Genomic DNA, 18,478 nt, shown 5'->3' on the forward strand with positions numbered 1-18,478 from the left:
GAGCAAACAGAAGACTTGATATTAAATGATATTTCCCTCCCATCGCTTATGCCCTACCTGAGAACAGACCTGGAAAGCCCTTACACCACAAGAGAGATGAACCATGCAGGGAATGAACACGGGCAAAACTCCCGGGCCAGATCGGTTCCTCCTAGAATACTACAGGACTTTCCATGATATCCTTAACCCTTTTCTCCTGGAACTTTGGACTGAGGCAATCTCAAGGGGCATATACCCCCAGAACTAGACAGGGCCACAATTGTAGTCTTCCCAAAGGAGGGACAACGTCCCAGTTATTGCTTCTAATATCGACTGAGCTCATTGGTCAACTCTCAGGTTGAGATCTACACCAAAGTCCTTGCCAATAGGCTCCAGCAGGCTCCAAGTACCCTGATTTACCTAAACCAATATGGCTTTATGCCCGGCTAGAGTACTAATCATTGCATACGCCGTGTACACATGGCACTTGTGCACTTCTTTCCAGACGTGATCCCTATGCCCTCTTGCTGGTAGATTTCGAGAAGAAAATCGACACCGTGGACTGGTCCTTCTTGAGCAAGGTCCTTAAGCGAATAGGCTTTGGCACACGATGTTAGATTTACGTCAAACTTCTGTACTCGGAACCCTCATTCCAAGTACAAGATAATGGGGTGGTCTCAAACCCACTTCCTATTCACAGGGGGCCTCAATCGGGCTGGCCCCTATTCCCGCTCTTTTCACCCTAGCTATTGAACCACTAGCGTAACTCATTCGATTCGATGTTGGAATAAGGGGCTGGAATTAGAAGGGACAAGAGGATTCCGTTTTACACGGTCTATGGCCTTATCTTCCTAGCAAACCCACATCTTTTGGGCCCCTTACAAAAAACATACTATGGTTATTTGAACAGGCTTTCGGACTCCAAATGAACTTGAGCAAATCTCTTCCAATTCCACTCCAAGGAGATACATAATGGCAAATAGGTATTTCCACTGAAAAAATGAGCTTCCAATACTTGGAACTGTCTACCGGGAACCTGACCTGGCATGGAGCCTTAATCTATCACCCCTAGTTACCAAAATAAAATGAGATTTCCAGAGATAGGAATGACTCCCACTTCACCTGCTTGGGAGAGTAGCATTATTCAAAATGATGACCCTCCCCTGTTTTTTATACATCCTTCAAAATGTTCCACTTTGGCCCCAAACTAATGGTTCTGGAAACCCGCCACCATGATTTGCAACTTCTTATGGGTGGGCCACCCACCAGTTATACCCATGGATAAGTGTTGACAATCTGTATATGATGAGGGGACAGGGATGGCTGATATTTATTTGTACTATTGGGAGGCCCAAAATTTGGTAACAAATGACTGGCTGAACGGCGGGTAGGATGACCTGCCATATTGAACAGAAATCTCCCAAGTCGGACAGGACAATGTCCTGGGGAGTTCCTACAGCAACTTCCTCCCTCAGCACCTCCTGGAGGTGACTACGGTGGTCTTTAAGATGTGGCACTCAGCCGTGCACATCCTAGATTGGGACAAGAAATTGCATCAACACACCCCAGTATGGCAGGGAACATGGATACACCACACAGCCCAACTAGAGGGCTTCACAGAATGAGACAACATTGATATCACAACTCTGGGCGATATCTGATGCAGGGAGCATATGTGCACTTTCAAGACCTTCAGCATCATTTCCCCCAGTCATGTATGCAATTTCATATGTACTTGTAAATACATGACGCCCTGGTTGGTCACCTGACTGGAGTATCTGAGCTACCTCAACACAACCCACTTGAAGCTAAACTCCTCATTGGTCAACTGGGCAAAGAAGCAATCTCCCAGATTTACTGCACATAAGTTATCAATGCCCCAGATGTGTTTGCACACCACAAACCCTGGGAGGAATGGAATGGGTGCCCCCCCATGAAGATGTTGATTGGTAGGATGCCTGAATGGCCCCTCCGAGTTATATATTATATTATATTTTATATATATATATATATATATATATATATATATATATATATATATATATATATATATATATATATATATATATATATATATATATATATATATTTCCAACTGTAACTGATGCAGCTGAAGTACTTACTTACCACGTACTTCACATCCTGGTGCCTATGGCATACCGACAGGACTCCCCACCTGCTTTTGATACACCCATACAGATGCAGACTTCTTTCACGTGTTATGGAAATGCCCCTGGTAGCCTGGTATTGGCGAGGCATTGAAGAGGAATTGTCACAAGTCCTGGAGCGACCAATGGACTCCTGGGCATGCTAGAGGACCTCAGCGTGCTCCGGTGCGTGAGTAATGGTAGAGGTGGGTACTGTGGTTGCCAAACGTGATATGCCTTCAAATCCTCTCAACTCCTACCATTTCAGAATGGCGGGTGGGAGGGGACTGATATGCTAGGTTAGAACAACTTATTTACCAAGCTAAGGGTTGCCCCCAGAAAGATTCTAGAATCTGAGTAAAATGGTGGGAACACTACCTGCTAGAGGAAGAGTGATAACCAAGTGCCAGCAATGAGTATATATTTCACGATAACCAGCTATTTGACGTACATTGTTGTCAAAACTGATTGTTTAGTTTAGCAAAAACAATAAAGTTGATTTATCCAAAATAATAGATAAGCAGTTAGGAAATCAAAAAATAAAGCACGCTTTTTTTTGTAATTATAAAGTGTGATGGAAACGAACAGTTTAATATAATCAAAATAAATCAAGCTACTTTTACTTGGTAATGTGCAAATGATAAATATTCACTGAAAACCGTTGTCTCCACATTATCATTTGTGTGCTATATAGTTTTATCAGTAAAACTGTGTCTGTGCAAATTTATTGGCCATTGCAAGGGAAAATGAGCAGTGTATAAATGACAGGTCGCTGCAGCACAGTGCTTTAGTATATATTTGCAACAGTGTGCTCCGGTAAACATCCTTTACAACGAAACTTTTACAACGCAGTGCTATTACAACGCAGGTTTTACAACGAAAACCATTACAACGCATTGCGCTGGGGGGCGCTCTAGGATAGGGAATAGATTTAATTTACTATTAACACCTTCCCTAGTGTCCACGGGGACTGGAGTTGGAATAGTAAATTAAACTATTCACTATCCAGCACCCCAAAGCACTATGCATAAAGGTTTGCGTTGTAAAACTGGCGTTGTAACAGCATGCGTGGTAAACGCATGCGTTGTAACGTCATACATCCGTAGGCTCCAAAAGGCACCATCAGCTACATAGTAATCCTTACCACTTCATGCTGAATACATTTGCTATACTTTGTGTGAAGCTAGAGTGTTTGCAGTCCCTATGACTTCAGTGATGTAACATTGATGTCAGCACCCTACTCTGAAAATTGTTCCAGCGCCACTGGTGCACAGGTGCTGAACTATGTCCTGAAGTTCTGTTTTAAAACAAACTCTTGCAACTGTTCCAAAGCACGACTCCGGAACATCCCTATATTTTTTTACTGATTTTATTTTACTTCAAAAGCCATTTCAACAGAGAATACGCTCACTATTTGTAATCATACACAGTTATCCCAAGTGTGTACGACTTTCACACATGAATTGAAAACTGTGGATGTGCCTTCCCGGCCAGCGCTGCTGACTTTACATTACGGGGACCAGGATTGAGTCCCAGGGTTGGCTCTGGGCAAATCACTTAATCTCCTGTGCTTAAAATAAAAAGAATCTGACCTTTTACAATGTAATCTGGTGCTCATGTAAAGCCCTCCCATGGCCTCGGGCAGTGTCTGCGCTATGTGAAACTGCAACATACATGGAGTCCAAAATTCACCACTGGGACTCATTATAAAACAGAAATGGATATGGGCCCTTACCCCATACTCTGCTGCAGAAGGGTTTTTTTCAAAACTGCAAAAATGACCGGTATCAACAGCAAGATTTTTTTTAGAACCTTGTAAATTTAGTGAACAGATGCCACAGGCCAGCACCCCTACTCTGAAAAGCTCCAGTGCAGTCCACTATCTGACGCTTATGGGCAGATCAATATATTGGCTACTGCCTGATAAAGATATATAGAAGGGCGAGTTCAAGGTTGTGACATTTACGAACAGTTGCTTTTGGAGAGTTACAGGAAAAAATGCAAAGAGTATATTATTTTGGTGATTCAAAGCATTTTGAAAGCATGTCTACTGTTATATTAATAAAATCGCCTACCTTATGTTCTTTGAAGCTAGATGGATTGTGAATGTTTGTCATTCAAAAAAAATGGTCAAGACTCTACAAAGTTTGGAAAGTACTGCTGTAGGGGTCCTTCAGGCTCATTTCTCCAGAACAAAGGCTGCTACCACTGCGGTGGTGGGACATTCCATTTTGTGGGCATCTGTCCATACTTTCACCAGCACTACTGCAGTGATTCAAAAGTCCACTTGGTATTGCAAAACGTCTGGGTCTAAAGTCACACTCCCCAGACCTACGTATTTGGCAAGGGGCCTGTTTTGTCATCGATGTACAAGCCAAGGAATCAGCCGTTACCAGTACCCTTCAGAAGAATACATTCCTTACCTTTGGTAATGCTCTTTCTGGTGAAATACTATATCTGAACAAAGATTGCTCACTAATTACCCATGCCCTGTTTTGTAGAATGGACTTTGGTTTATTAATAAATTCCCAAGTTATCTGTCACACTCTGCCAGTAAAAGATCAATTCTGTATGTTACGCCCTGTGTTCCTGGGTGTGAAATATTTGATTGAACCAGTTTCAGCTTCTAGGGTGGCGCCTTTATGCAGTTCTGCATTCTCCTGTCCGGGTGAAGATAGGGCCCCAAAAACGGCTGAATGCGCCACCTGTCAGCAAGAGTTTCCAGATTCAGTCTGGCACCTGAGTAGATTAACAAGGTGATGAATCTGTGTTTAGAGTATTCACCAGAAAAAGCATTAGCAAGGATACATAGTTATGGGGCAAATTTTATAATTTGGGAGACGGAGGTTTGGTAGGCAGGGCAACTGGGTAAATTTCTATGTTAACTTGACTGCACCTCCGCCCGTCCAATTATGAAATGACCGCCAAGCTGGCTGTCATTTCTTAAAGCACTGCCAGGAACCACCATAACAACAGTTCCTGTCAATCCTTTTTGCAGTTTGAGGCTTAGGTCTGTCAAGCATGATGGAGCCGTACAGCAAACTGTTTTCTATTTTCAAAAAGAGAATACCCAAGTGGAATTTTCTTTTTGAAAACTAAAAAAGATAATGCTCCCCATGCCATGGGAGTTCTCTCCAATAGCGAGGGGACGATTTTGTAGTTTTCACTGCCCCTTAACACCATGGTATTCAAGGCAGTGATAGGCAGTGAAAACTCCTCTAATTTCGTCTATCTAAAGCAGGTGGATGGAATTAAAGGTCAACCTCCAAAGGCCCTTACGCTGTCGGGCCATCAAAAGGATTAATCATGGTGGCGATGGGGTAGTCTCTACTGTGATTTTAATCGATCTAAATGCAAGGAGACCACAGTCTTGGCGGTATTGATATTCTGTTGCATTGTGACAAAATATCTATAACAATAAGATTTAAATTAGGCCCTTAATCTTTCATACCACAGATTCCAGCATTACACCACCGATAATAGCAGTATGGTAAAGTTGCCTGTGGACTGTTAGGAGATGTGGTTTGCAAATGTTTTGTGGTTGATTATAACATCTAAAATACAATTGTGCTACGTGGCTCTGCCCCATGACTACAAAATCTGTTATAGAGAGAAGGTATTCTAATTTCTCCGTTATATTCTTATCTTTCTCATATTCAGGTAATTTTGGAGATCGCTACTTTGGAACAGATGCCGCGGTGGACTGGAGTGATGAAGAAGATGACCCTCCAGGATGCTGATAACATGCAACTCTCAATCAGACTGTTTTCCTTTCATCTTTCCAACCTCATTTTTCCATTCCCGAAGACTCGAGCTTTGCACTTTAAGCATGACCTGTACTTGTGCAAAGATTATATAAAACATCCATCTTGTTTGTCAGACAAGAGAAAAGCAGGAATGAGCCCCTTCTTGGCTTTGTAGAGTTTTCTGGGTCTATTGAGAAGCCACAGAGGCGATTAGCATGCTATGAAGATACAGACCTCAATTTATTTTGTAATAATATGCTAATATGATTTATGGCAGAGAATATATTTAAAGAAATAAACTTTTATTCTAATATGAGTTAAGCCCGTTTGGCATTTGGAGACAACCATTCTTGAAAACAGCACAGCGTAATGAGATGAGTGCTTATTGTACGGCTTTGATAGGCTGTTGGTATTGCACAAAATGCAGCTGGTGAGTTACTCTGCATGGTTCTCTAGTGGACTCCTGCTTGTTGCCCTTCTATGCAGAGGACAAAAGTAAACTCCGCTCCTCTCCAGCTCACACCCCACGGAAGAACCAGCTTCTACATCACCTAATTTAATTAAAACACTGCCATCACAGTGCACTTTGGTGCATAGTGTTACAGCACTCCTTCACTATTTAAAAAGTTGATTGACATATGGAGAATCCAACATATAGGATAATGAGTTTACACCTTCTTCTTTAAAGTCAATAGTACAATCTCTAGCTTGGACTATTTCCTCCTTGACAATAGGCTGTCCCCCCAATTTCTTAACACCCACTTTAGCAATAAGGTCGTGTCTGACCATTGTGCGGTTATGATGTTCCTTGATACTGCCACAACCTTTGCAGAATCGATAAGCGATTAATGAGATTGCGTTTCGAAATACAGTGCTGCGCAAACCCATTTGCAGAACAGTACTTTAGTTTGAAAAAATGACAAAGGGGAGGTGTAGTGGAATACAATCGAAAGCGACCATTAGGGGAGACCTAATCTCACTTACCACGCGCTTCACCCGCTTGTCCCACCAAAATAAGTCTGAACTGGAAGATTGGAGAGAGTAACTTCCAGTTCTCAGCGAGTCAACCACAAACTACGTAACAAGAGGGGAGCACTGGAACAGCACCTCCTGATGAAGACAGCAAAGTACATGATTTAAATGAATCAATGGTACTACAAGAAAGGGAACAACAAGGCTCACAGGTTACTAGCCTGTAAACTGCTCAAGCAACAAGTCAGAAATTATATTTTGGCAATCAAAGACTAGAGTGGCGCCATTCATACCAAAATCCAGAGATATTGCAGGTTCTCTATTGTTACTTCTGCACTCTCCCTTCAGCTCAATCATTGGGCAAGAGGGCTCAAGGCTGATATTTAGAGCCTTTCACATTCCATAATATAAACAACCTTCAATTTCTCTGTAATTAATGGTCCAATAACATCTGATTAAGTCAGGGCCGCGATTAAAAAGCTTAAAACTAACAGGGCACCAGGCCCAGGTGGGTTAATCGACATCCTATTATAAAGCATACATGAACCAACTAGGACCTCCACTTAAGACTATCTATAATCACTTTCTTCAAACATGGAGTGCTCACACCATCAATGACCGAATCCACCATCACTCTAATATTTAAACCTCGCAGCTCCTTGCCCCAAATAAGCTCCCAAGAACAATCAGGCTTCATCAAACACAGACACATGGTTGAAAATACCAAGCTTGCTTATAACTTCATCAATGGCTCAGAAAAACAAACCTCACGAATGGTCCTTCTCTCACTTGATGCCCTTTGATCCCGTCTTCCCCGCTGGAATGAAGGGATTCTGTTATGATTGGGTGACATTTATGGGGTCTGGACATCACGTTTCATACTCTTTATTTTGGTAAATTACCCTAAAAGAGATACATAAAACAATAAATACAAGATTAATAACAAAGATAACAATATTTCTAAAGGAAAGAAAGAAAGTGCCTAGTCTACGGGCCGGGGGCTACATTACAACTACCGTAATGAATAGGTTGCACTGCCAAGTTAATTTTTTGTTTGCCACATTTTGATAAGAAATCAGGGATTAAGGTCTTTTGAAATTGATACTTTGGTCTGTCTTTTCCTCATCTACCATGCATGGAGTAGAAATCTGGAGACAGCAAAAAGTCTATAGGGTGCCAAGTCTGTTTGGCAAATTCTATATGCCTGCTCATATCTTCTAGTGCCAAGGTTCCTACACATAGAAATCAATCACTTTTTTCTTGCCCTGGTCTATGCAGGGCAAAAAAATAAGATATGTGGTAAATTGTATTTCTTATAACCACACAAAAGGCATCCTTGGTCATTCGCATTAAATGATCCTGACCAACTTGACGTAAAAGCATGCAATGGTAGGGTCCCATATCTAAACTGAAGATACAGATTTTTGACAAAATTAGGCTCAATTTAATCAAGAAAGTTTCTAAAAAGTAAGTATCCTTGGCTGCTAAAAAAATTGTGTTAAAGAGCTTTGTACTTGTATTAAAAAATGATTAAACTTATATGTTTTAAATTGCTTCTTAAGTTCTTTTTCACTCGTGAAAGAACAATAGTCCTCAGGGTAAGCCAAAAATTGGCGACCCCCTCCCCAAATGCGTCTTTAACCTATTTGAGCCAAGGGATTTTGCAGGCGAGGGGATTTTTACGTATTTCCTCCAAACCACTATGGTAGTTCGATAGCTCAGGGGTAACCCACAAATGCCTCCAAAATGCCCGTTGTCGAAATTCTATCTTTTCAGAGATCGACCTGAGCCCTAAGCCCAATCTCAGTGGGATCAAGGGAGTGCTAGCTGGTAAACAAAGAAGACACCTCAAACTTATTATCAATTATTACCAAGGATTTTACATCATTATGACCGTAAATCTCAACGCCATAAAGGGCTACAGCAAGTGCCTGGTAAGCATACAACTAGGGGACTGGGGAGACAGATCTACAGTATGTAAGGCTGGACATCACTGGGCAATGAGAGGACACAATAATGGTGAAGGGGGTATTTATCATTAAGTCAGGAATACTCAAATATGTCTAGAAAGAGCACCTTTATGCCAGATCTACACTAAGTAAAGGACTGCCACCTTTGTGCCAAGTAAGGCCATCATCACTGCACCAAAGATTAATTTGTATCCTATGGTGGCCACCAAGGGCCAACAAGGGTTTCGGATGCCAGATATTGCTAACATGCCTGAATGTCATGAAGGGTCCCCACACCAAGGAAAATATATTCACACACGTACCCGCATCCATCCCCCTACAGCCAATTAGGTCCATGCATATTTCTGCTCCCTCTCTTTATCCCTCTTCACCCTGGCATACCCTTCTTCCACACATCTGTCTGTTGACAGCTTTGGATTTAGTTTCTCTAGCTGCCACCATGCGGTTTTGGAGCTGAGCAGCACTTTATTCTACACGTTGTACCTAAAGCAAAGTGCTGCTGAGCACCAGGCCCTCTCAGTGGCATGGTGGGTTGGTGCTATGCCTGTCAGATATTTATTAACAGCTGAAGACCTACCAACATCTTCTGAACTACCAATTGTAGACTGGTATTTACCTGGTCACTGATTGGTTAATTCATGAATACATGAAGTCAACAGGTCTGTGCAATGCCCCTAGAGCATAGACATCTATTACACTGAGAACAGGATGAAACCATCCATGTACACAGGTAGCACTATCCATGCTTCTAACACAGACTTCACATGCCCTACCTAAAATAACCCATTCAAATAGGAAACCATTTTTATTTCTGAGTTTATGCTAATTTGTATCAAGTTTTTCACCACTACAAAACGCATAAAAAAGTCTATTTTAGAATGCCACCTTCACTCGAGTCAAATATGCTCTTCCATTTCCATAGAAACCTCAGTAGTTGAAAGAAGTTATGTTAATTATGCAAGTGGTGGGAATGCACTTCACTATTGTCCTCTTTAATAATTATTTACTGCTAAATTAATATCTTAACATGGTTCAAACCCTTAAACCCGTTTGCTGCTTCTTTCGGCCAACGGCAGTGGCGAGCACTAGCTCGGTAGTGCTGCGCACGTCCGTTGGTCGACGCGGTCTTGCCCGCTTAATAAAACGTTTCGCACTGGCGTGGAACGTTCGAAGCAGCAAACGGGTTAAAAAAATGTTTCCATGCCATTCTGATCTCGGCTAAGAAAAGAATACAATGAAAGGAAACATTTAGCTTTCTTCAATGTAAGTACAAATCATCTGTCACTGATCACTTCCTAAAGGTAGTGCACAAAGGAGTGCTTTTCTAGAGTAACTGTGCCTATTAATTAATCTTTTGAAATCCTGTCACTTTGCCAATTGATTGCGGCAGACCAACCACGGAATAAATACGGCAAGCCATCAAGCATCTGAGAAATGGGAAGGCAGCAGGACCTGACAACATTCCTGCAGAGGCACTGAAGGCAGACATTGAAACACCAGTAACCTGCTCTATCCCATGTTTGGAAGGCTCTGTAAAGAGGAAAAGGTGTCATCAGTCTGGAAGGAGGGAAATCCCATCAAGATCCCCAAGAAAGGTGACCTGAGTACCATGAGCAAACTATAGATGGATAACTCTTCTGTCAATCCCAGGCAAAGTGTTCAACAGGGTCATCCTGAACAGAATGACGAAACAAGTCAGTTGGGAGACCAGCAAGTTCTACTAAGATAGATCCTGCACAGACCAGAGAACAACACTGTTCATTACCACAGTGCAATAATGAATCCCCCTCCCCCCATGTCAACTTCATCAATTATGAGAAGGAATTCAACAGCGTGGACTGAGAAAGACTTTGATAACTTCTCCCCCACTACAGTGTGCCAGATAAACTCGCAAAAGTCATCAGAAACTCTTACGAGGGAATTGCCTACAAGATAGTTCACAGAGGAAAACTCACAGAAGCCTTCCAAGTGGAGTCCGCCAGGGTTGTTTGTTCTTGGCTTTTCTCTTCCTTCTGGCGATAGATTAGATCATGAAGACATCTACAGCAAGGAGAATAAATGGGATCCAGTGGACACCTTGGATGCAGTTTGACGACCTGGACTTTGCAGACCTAGCCCTACTCTCCCATACGAATCTGCAGATGAAAGAAAAGAACAACAATGTGGCAGCCGTATTAGCAGAACTTGGCTTCAACATCCACAGGGGGAAAAACCAAGACCCTGAAGGCTAATATGACCAACACAACTGCAGTCACTCTTGCAGGCGATACACTGGGGGCCAAACAATATCCTTTATACGGGAGTGGGGCATGCGGCCCCTCTTCCTGAGCCTCTATGTGGTCCTGGGGAACATATCCCCTGGTGCCGAATCAATTAATAGAGGGGGGGGTGCAGCCCCCTCCTCCCCTAGCCTCGTTCAGACCCCAGGGAACTCATGTCCCCTGGGGCCAAAACCTATTTAAACGGGAGGGGCGTGCAGCCCCCCTCCCTGAATCTCGTCAGGCCCCGGATACCCATCCCATGGGCACAATTTATTTATAAGAGGGGGCACAGGCCCGCACCCAGCCTCAAAGAGGCCCCGGGGGCCCCTTGCCTGGTGGCCAGTGCATTTTTGTTGGGGGACGTGCATGGGTCTCCCCCTTATATTTTGCCTCTGGGGACCCCATCACCCACAGAACAAGAACAGTGTCCTGGGGACCCCATCCCCCGAGAACCTGTGATTCTCTGCCTGGTGAAGTGCAGGCAGCCTACCACAACATCTCCGCCCTTTGCCTCAGCCGTACAAAGTCGGAAATTCATCAGGGGATCAAACAACTGTGGACAGAATGGTCAGCACTCCATCCCAGAATTGAACGCGCAAGCCACCGCTGGGCCACTCTGGTGGCTCTATTGTTTGTAAGTGTGGTCTCCTCCGATCAGGGCTCAGCACAGTCCTGGAGGGCCCGCTCACATGTGCTCCTTGGCTACGAGTGGGTGGACTCTATATATATATATATATATATATATATATATATATATATATATATATATATATATATATATATATATATATATATAGCGCCGATCCACAGCTCAATTTTGTTGGAATAACAAGTAATGGATTTGATCTAGTATACGAAAATTGTATGTGAGTGAGGTCATGAATTATGTACATCTCACATTCCAATGTACTTGTATTAATCAAGTGGTTTACATGGTTAAAGACATTATAACATGTATAAAGGTGATTACATAAATAGTAATAGCACACCACTCCAAGATGGCACTGGTTAATGTCAGCTGGCCAGTAGTCCTTCCTTGATTGTGAGGAATCAGTTTAAGAACATGCTGATGTCCGGTGGCTACCGACATCGAAAAGGCTGTGTGCCGAAACGCGAGGGCGTCTGTCTTGTCTGTTGAAAATAAAGCAACTTTTGGAGATTGAAAATCTTGTGATTGTGGATAATTCTTTGCGATGTGGAGGATTCGAGCAGAATATATATATATATATATATATATATATATATATATATATATATATATATATATATATATATATATATATATATATATATATATATATATATATATATATATATATATATATATATAATTAATATGAAGTGCTGGGAGAGGAGAGGAAGGAACAGCAGTGGCCAAGTTAAGTGCATCCGTATCTCACAAATTAATTAGCATTATGCCCCGCATAAGTCCTTTCAGCAATATGTTCTAGGAAGCTGGCTTCACTTATCTTGGCCCTCTTGATGACAATAGGGTGGTAATAAATAAAATCTAATCATGGTTTGCTCTCACCATCCCTGGTGAACGTTAATGGCAATCACTCACAGGTCCAGGTTATATGCATAAGTGTGACTACTCGGGTGCAGTTAGGGTAAAAAATGTCTTTAGGAAAAATGGCAGGAAGTAATGGTGAGTTGATGAACTCTGAAGTGGAATGGCTGGAAGTGCTTCCAGTCAGCAGGGAGTTGCACAGACAAGATCTCCGAGTAGGTATAAGAACTAAAATAGCAGATGGGGCTGCAGATAAGGGGTGAGGTACAGTGATGGAAAGAGCCTATGTGGGTGTCTGTAGACAATGTAGGCCTGGCTGGACAGTTCATGCTGCCACAAAGAGCATTTGACACAATGCGGATAAAATAGAGAAGAACGTGCGAGTCTTCTCCTCTTGCACAACGCTGTGGCATTTTCCCCCCAGTACAATCCTCTTGTAGCACCGAAAGCACCTGCATTCAATCTGAAGGTGCAATAAACTACACAAGTTTTGCATCCACATGTCCTCAGCTAGACATCTGCACTACAGGGTTATTTTGCCCTGCGTTATTTCAACTGTGCAGAGTTCTAGCAACATAATACATAGAGGGGCAGATTTACAAGTCCCATGCGTCACATTTACGCCGCCGTTGTGTCACTTCTGCGACGCAGCGGCAGTGTAAACCATGCGCCATGTTGCGCCTTATTTACAATGTGATTCAGAAAAGGGGGTGGTGATGAACAGAGTGTCTGAATTGAGCAGACCACTCTTACCCAGTCCAAAGATCAGGGCTTGATCCATCACCGTTATTTATCTCACTGCCCCATCCCAGCTCAGAACCTGGCTATATGCAAATCAGTCTGTCCCTGGCCCAGTGCATCATGGGAACAGGGCAGACTAAACTACCAAGCCAATTCTTCACCAGAAAGGAAACAAGCTACCGGGGACCAGTTTCTGGCATTTCAGCCGTCTTCGGCCCGGCTTGCTTGAATCCTGATGGAGCAGTGAGAAAGGGACTCATGTCTGAGTATACCCTGCCACACCTATAGTGGCCAAAATCGATTCAGAAAAGGAACAGACTAATTTGCATACAGCCAGGTTCTGAAACTGGGATGGTGCAGTGAGCTAAAAAACGGTGTTGGATCTAGCCCTGATCTCTTGACTGGGTGAGAGCTTTCTGCTTAATTCAGAGACTCTGTCCCTCACCACCCCTTGTTGTAAATATTTTTGTCCACCCTAAGCGTGGAAGGGTATTCTCAGATGTGAGACCCTTGCTCATTGCACCATCAGGATTCAAGCAAACCGGGCCGAAGACGGCTGTAATGCCAGAAACCGGTCCCCGGGAGCTTGTTTCCTTCCCAGTGTAAGAATTGGCTTTTGTAGTTTGGTTTGCCCTGTTCCCATCATGCACTGGGACAGGAACAGACTAATTTGCATACAGCCAGGTTCTGAAACTGGGATGGTGCAGTGAGCTAAAAAACGGTGTTGGATCTAGCCCTGATCTCTTGACTGGGTGAGAGCTTTCTGCTTAATTCAGAGACTCTGTCCCTCACCACCCCTTGTTGTAAATATTTTTGTCCACCCTAAGCGTGGAAGGGTATTCTCAGATGTGAGACCCTTGCTCATTGCACCATCAGGATTCAAGCAAACCGGGCCGAAGACGGCTGTAATGCCAGAAACCGGTCCCCGGGAGCTTGTTTCCTTCCCAGTGTAAGAATTGGCTTTTGTAGTTTGGTTTGCCCTGTTCCCATCATGCACTGGGACAGGAACAGACTAATTTGCATACAGCCAGGTTCTGAAACTGGGATGGTGCAGTGAGCTAAAAAACGGTGTTGGATCTAGCCCTGATCTCTTGACTGGGTGAGAGCTTTCTGCTTAATTCAGAGACTCTGTCCCTCACCACCCCTTGTTGTAAATATTTTTGTCTACCCTAAGCGTGGAAGGGTATTCTCAGATGTGAGACCCTTGCTCATTGCACCATCAGGATTCAAGCAAACCGGGCCGAAGACGGCTGTAATGCCAGAAACCGGTCCCCGGGAGCTTGTTTCCTTCCCAGTGTAAGTATTGGCTTTTGTAGTTTGGTTTGCCCTGTTCCCATCATGCACTGGGACAGGAACAGACTAATTTGCATACAGCCAGGTTCTGAAACTGGGATGGTGCAGTGAGCTAAAAAACGGTGTTGGATCTAGCCCTGATCTCTTGACTGGGTGAGAGCTTTCTGCTTAATTCAGAGACTCTGTCCCTCACCACCCCTTGTTGTAAATATTTTTGTCCACCCTAAGCGTGGAAGGGTATTCTCAGATGTGAGACCCTTGCTCATTGCACCATCAGGATTCAAGCAAACCGGGCCGAAGACGGCTGTAATGCCAGAAACCGGTCCCCGGGAGCTTGTTTCCTTCCCAGTGTAAGAATTGGCTTTTGTAGTTTGGTTTGCCCTGTTCCCATCATGCACTGGGACAGGAACAGACTAATTTGCATACAGCCAGGTTCTGAAACTGGGATGGTGCAGTGAGCTAAAAAACGGTGTTGGATCTAGCCCTGATCTCTTGACTGGGTGAGAGCTTTCTGCTTAATTCAGAGACTCTGTCCCTCACCACCCCTTGTTGTAAATATTTTTGTCCACCCTAAGCGTGGAAGGGTATTCTCAGATGTGAGACCCTTGCTCATTGCACCATCAGGATTCAAGCAAACCTTGCCGAAGACGGCTGTAATGCCAGAAACCGGTCCCCGGGAGCTTGTTTCCTTCCCAGTGTAAGAATTGGCTTTTGTAGTTTGGTTTGCCCTGTTCCCATCATGCACTGGGACAGGAACAGACTAATTTGCATACAGCCAGGTTCTGAAACTGGGATGGTGCAGTGAGCTAAAAAACGGTGTTGGATCTAGCCCTGATCTCTTGACTGGGTGAGAGCTTTCTGCTTAATTCAGAGACTCTGTCCCTCACCACCCCTTGTTGTAAATATTATTTACAATGTGAGGCATCTAGGGAGATGTGTCACGTTGTAAAGCCCTGCGCCACATGAAACCTGCGTTAGGTTTCATGTGGGCGTTCTGGCACAGGGTGGGCATCCAGGAACGCCTCGTAAAAGTGACGCAGTGAAATCTACAAGATTTCACTGAGTCACTTTTATGTCCATGCTGCGTCAATACCCTGCGCCTGCTTGAAGCAGGTTTAAGGAGTGACGCGGCATGTTAGGCATAGGGCGCCCCTGAGCATTGCTAGAGCCGCGTCGCGCTTGCGACACGACCCCAGCAATGCGCCGCCCTTACTCCACATGATGCGACATGCATCACCCTCTCCTTGCGCCACGGTGCGCCGCATTGTAAATGCGATGCATTTGTGGTGCCGCAAGGAGGGAATTGCGTGTTGCATCTGTTTTGGCGCATCCCTGCTGATTTGCAGAGATGCGCCAGAACTCGTAAATCTGCCCCAGAATCCTTATAATATTAATTTTCAGAAGAAAGAGAGTTTCAATCTGTGGATGTCTGCAACGTTCATGACATATTTCGGCATGCCGCTGTAAAAAGAAACAATTGGAGGCTTTGTTTGAAGATGATCAATCCTATTTTAAAATTAGTTTTCAAATAATTTCAAAGGAGAATTTTCAGAATCAAGTTGCAAAGGTGTAAACATTCATAGTCAGTCCACTCCAGCCCTGAACACTTATACAAAAATAGATGCTCCAGACCTGTGGTTGACATAGTCAGTAATGCTTTTGTTCAATGGTCATCAGAGGTCCTAAATTGGAATTCTGATCAAGACATTGTAAAGTGCTCGGTTTTATTTTAAGTTTATATTCGTTACTTGTGTGGGCGGCAGACAGCTAGGCTGGGCGCTCTGAGGCCGGATGTCACCTCTTTTGAATTTATGAGTTATGGAAACATGTGGTTCCACGCAGAGGAAAGTGGTAAAAAAAAAATGCCTATCTCCACCGGTTATAATGGCGACATGCTTCAAGTACATAGAAACGCCCTGCTTCTTAGTGACTGAATTAAAAATTTATACTTTGTGTTATTTTTTTTTATTAGAAGTGTATTAAATGTTAGTGTCTAGTTAATAATAGCGCTATATGAAAAAAGTTAAAATTGTTTTCATTTGGTCAATGAGTGAAAACTGCTGCATAAGGCAAATTTGAGATGAAATGAGAATGTCGGTTGAAGGGACAGTTTCCAGTCACAAAAAGTGTGTGGTTTGGGGTTTTCAATGTCCTGGAGGCCTCTTCCGCCTCAACTCACCTCGCACTCGCCCACTCACATCCCCCAACACCACTCCACCTTCGCTTCTGCTTTTTTTTCTATATTTGTTCTCAATGTCTTTTTCCGCCAAGACTGAGATGAACCAATGAGATGACATCGGAAAATTTGTGTAGGTGTCGGTGAAAGTCTTTGTGGGTTGGAGGCACATACATATACGCGCACCATGTGTGCGCATGAAAGAGCAAGCATCCACGTATACACTCACAGATAGCTAGATACACTCAAGTACTTGCACATACACCTCAATACACATATACAAAGTTAAAAGTATGCACACATGGAGTTTAGCCATGGTTCCCGCATAGAGGGCGTTGCCATTGTCCAGCCTGCTGCTGACGAGGGCCTGGGTGACCATGCTTCTGGTTCTGGATCCATCTGTAGATCTTGCGAAGCATACCGAGGGTGTTGAAGCAGGAGGAGGAGATGCGTCGACTTGCTGGGTCATTGACAGAGATGAGTCCAGGATGAACCCCAGGTTGCGTGCGTAGTTGGTGGGTGTTGGCGCAGCTCCCAGCAAGACTTGCCACCAGGAGTCATCCCAGCCATAGTGGGCGGAGCCAAGGATAAGGACCTCCGTCTTGTCTGAGTTCAGTTTCAGGCGACTGATCTTCATCCCTTCAGCAACAGCCTTCATTCCTTCATGGAAGTTGGTTTTGGCAGTGGCGGGGTCTTTAGTGAAAGAGAGGATCAGCTGGGTGTCGTCGGCGTATGAGATGATGTTGAGGTTGTGCGATCGGACGATGTTGGTGAGCGGTGTCATGTAGACTCCAACTCAGTGTTGGAGAAGAGATGAAAACATGAGCAGTAAGAAGCACTGAGGGAGATGCTGCTTAATGTCAGATAACCTAAAGATATCAGTGGCCTCAACATCTACTGCAATTAAAGTTCTCTTTCATGTTTTTTTCCTGTGTGTGACAGTGACAATAAAGAGTCTCTGTGCACTGTAGCCAAGGGTATGTATGCCAAAGACATGCAATAACTCACCATGCAAGAGTGGAGCACTAAAGTCAGTGGTGTTTACAATTCCAAACTTTATTTAAACTAAACACAAAAAGTAGTTTCAGTCACATTTAGCTCCATGTAATAGTTAATAGAGACAACAGGACGTGGAAGTTTTGACCATTATGATGTAGTACTTTGAATACTGTTGAAAAATCAAAGGACGATAAACCCTCACCAACTACAAGTAGCATGCTGCTTCTTCGGATTTGCGCCTCACTGCGCCTCACTGTGCCCTATGTGAGCTAGTGTAAGGAAGCAGTTCCAATGCTGGTGAAGTAGAGGCTGCTTCTAAACCACTACAGTTCACAACAAGCATTGGCAAAGTCATTAGGCCTCCTTTGAGAGCTTCTGGCTTTGCAATGTTTTAGAGCCATGTTCTAAAGCAGAGCAGCTAAAACTAATTAAAAGAAGGCGATATGATGCTGCAAACACTAAAGTTTATTTTTTAAAGCACCTTAGCGATGAGCTCATCATTGTGCTTATCATTTGGTTCAAAGCCTCCCTGGTTGCAAATAATTATTGGGGACATCCTCAAAGTTGAGAATGCACTCCACTCATTGTTTACCATTGGCAATGTTTTTTCACCCACATTTACTTGCCTTATATTTGCTGCCTCTATTTGTTTAAGGACGTCCAGCAGTCTTTGTCCCTCCTGTG

The 18,478-nt window shown here is 43.6% G+C and overlaps 1 protein-coding gene across 3 annotated transcripts in view; it reads left to right on the plus strand.

Annotated features, from left to right (window-relative positions):
• The window catches only part of UCKL1 (uridine-cytidine kinase 1 like 1), a 205,697-nt gene extending 199,509 nt beyond the window's left edge, over positions 1-6,188 (plus strand). For all 3 annotated transcript variants that reach the window (XM_086949749.1, XM_086949751.1, XM_086949750.1), the window contains exon 15: positions 5,787-6,188. In XM_086949749.1, coding sequence (XP_086805875.1) covers positions 5,787-5,866 — 80 coding nt within the window. In that variant the 3' untranslated portion in view covers positions 5,867-6,188. The remainder of the gene's footprint in view (positions 1-5,786) is intronic.
• The last annotated feature ends 12,290 nt before the right edge of the window (positions 6,189-18,478 follow it).

This window comes from Lissotriton vulgaris, unplaced genomic scaffold, assembly GCF_964263255.1.
Source record: "Lissotriton vulgaris unplaced genomic scaffold, aLisVul1.2 SCAFFOLD_722, whole genome shotgun sequence".
In the NCBI taxonomy this organism is placed as follows: domain Eukaryota; kingdom Metazoa; phylum Chordata; class Amphibia; order Caudata; family Salamandridae; genus Lissotriton; species Lissotriton vulgaris.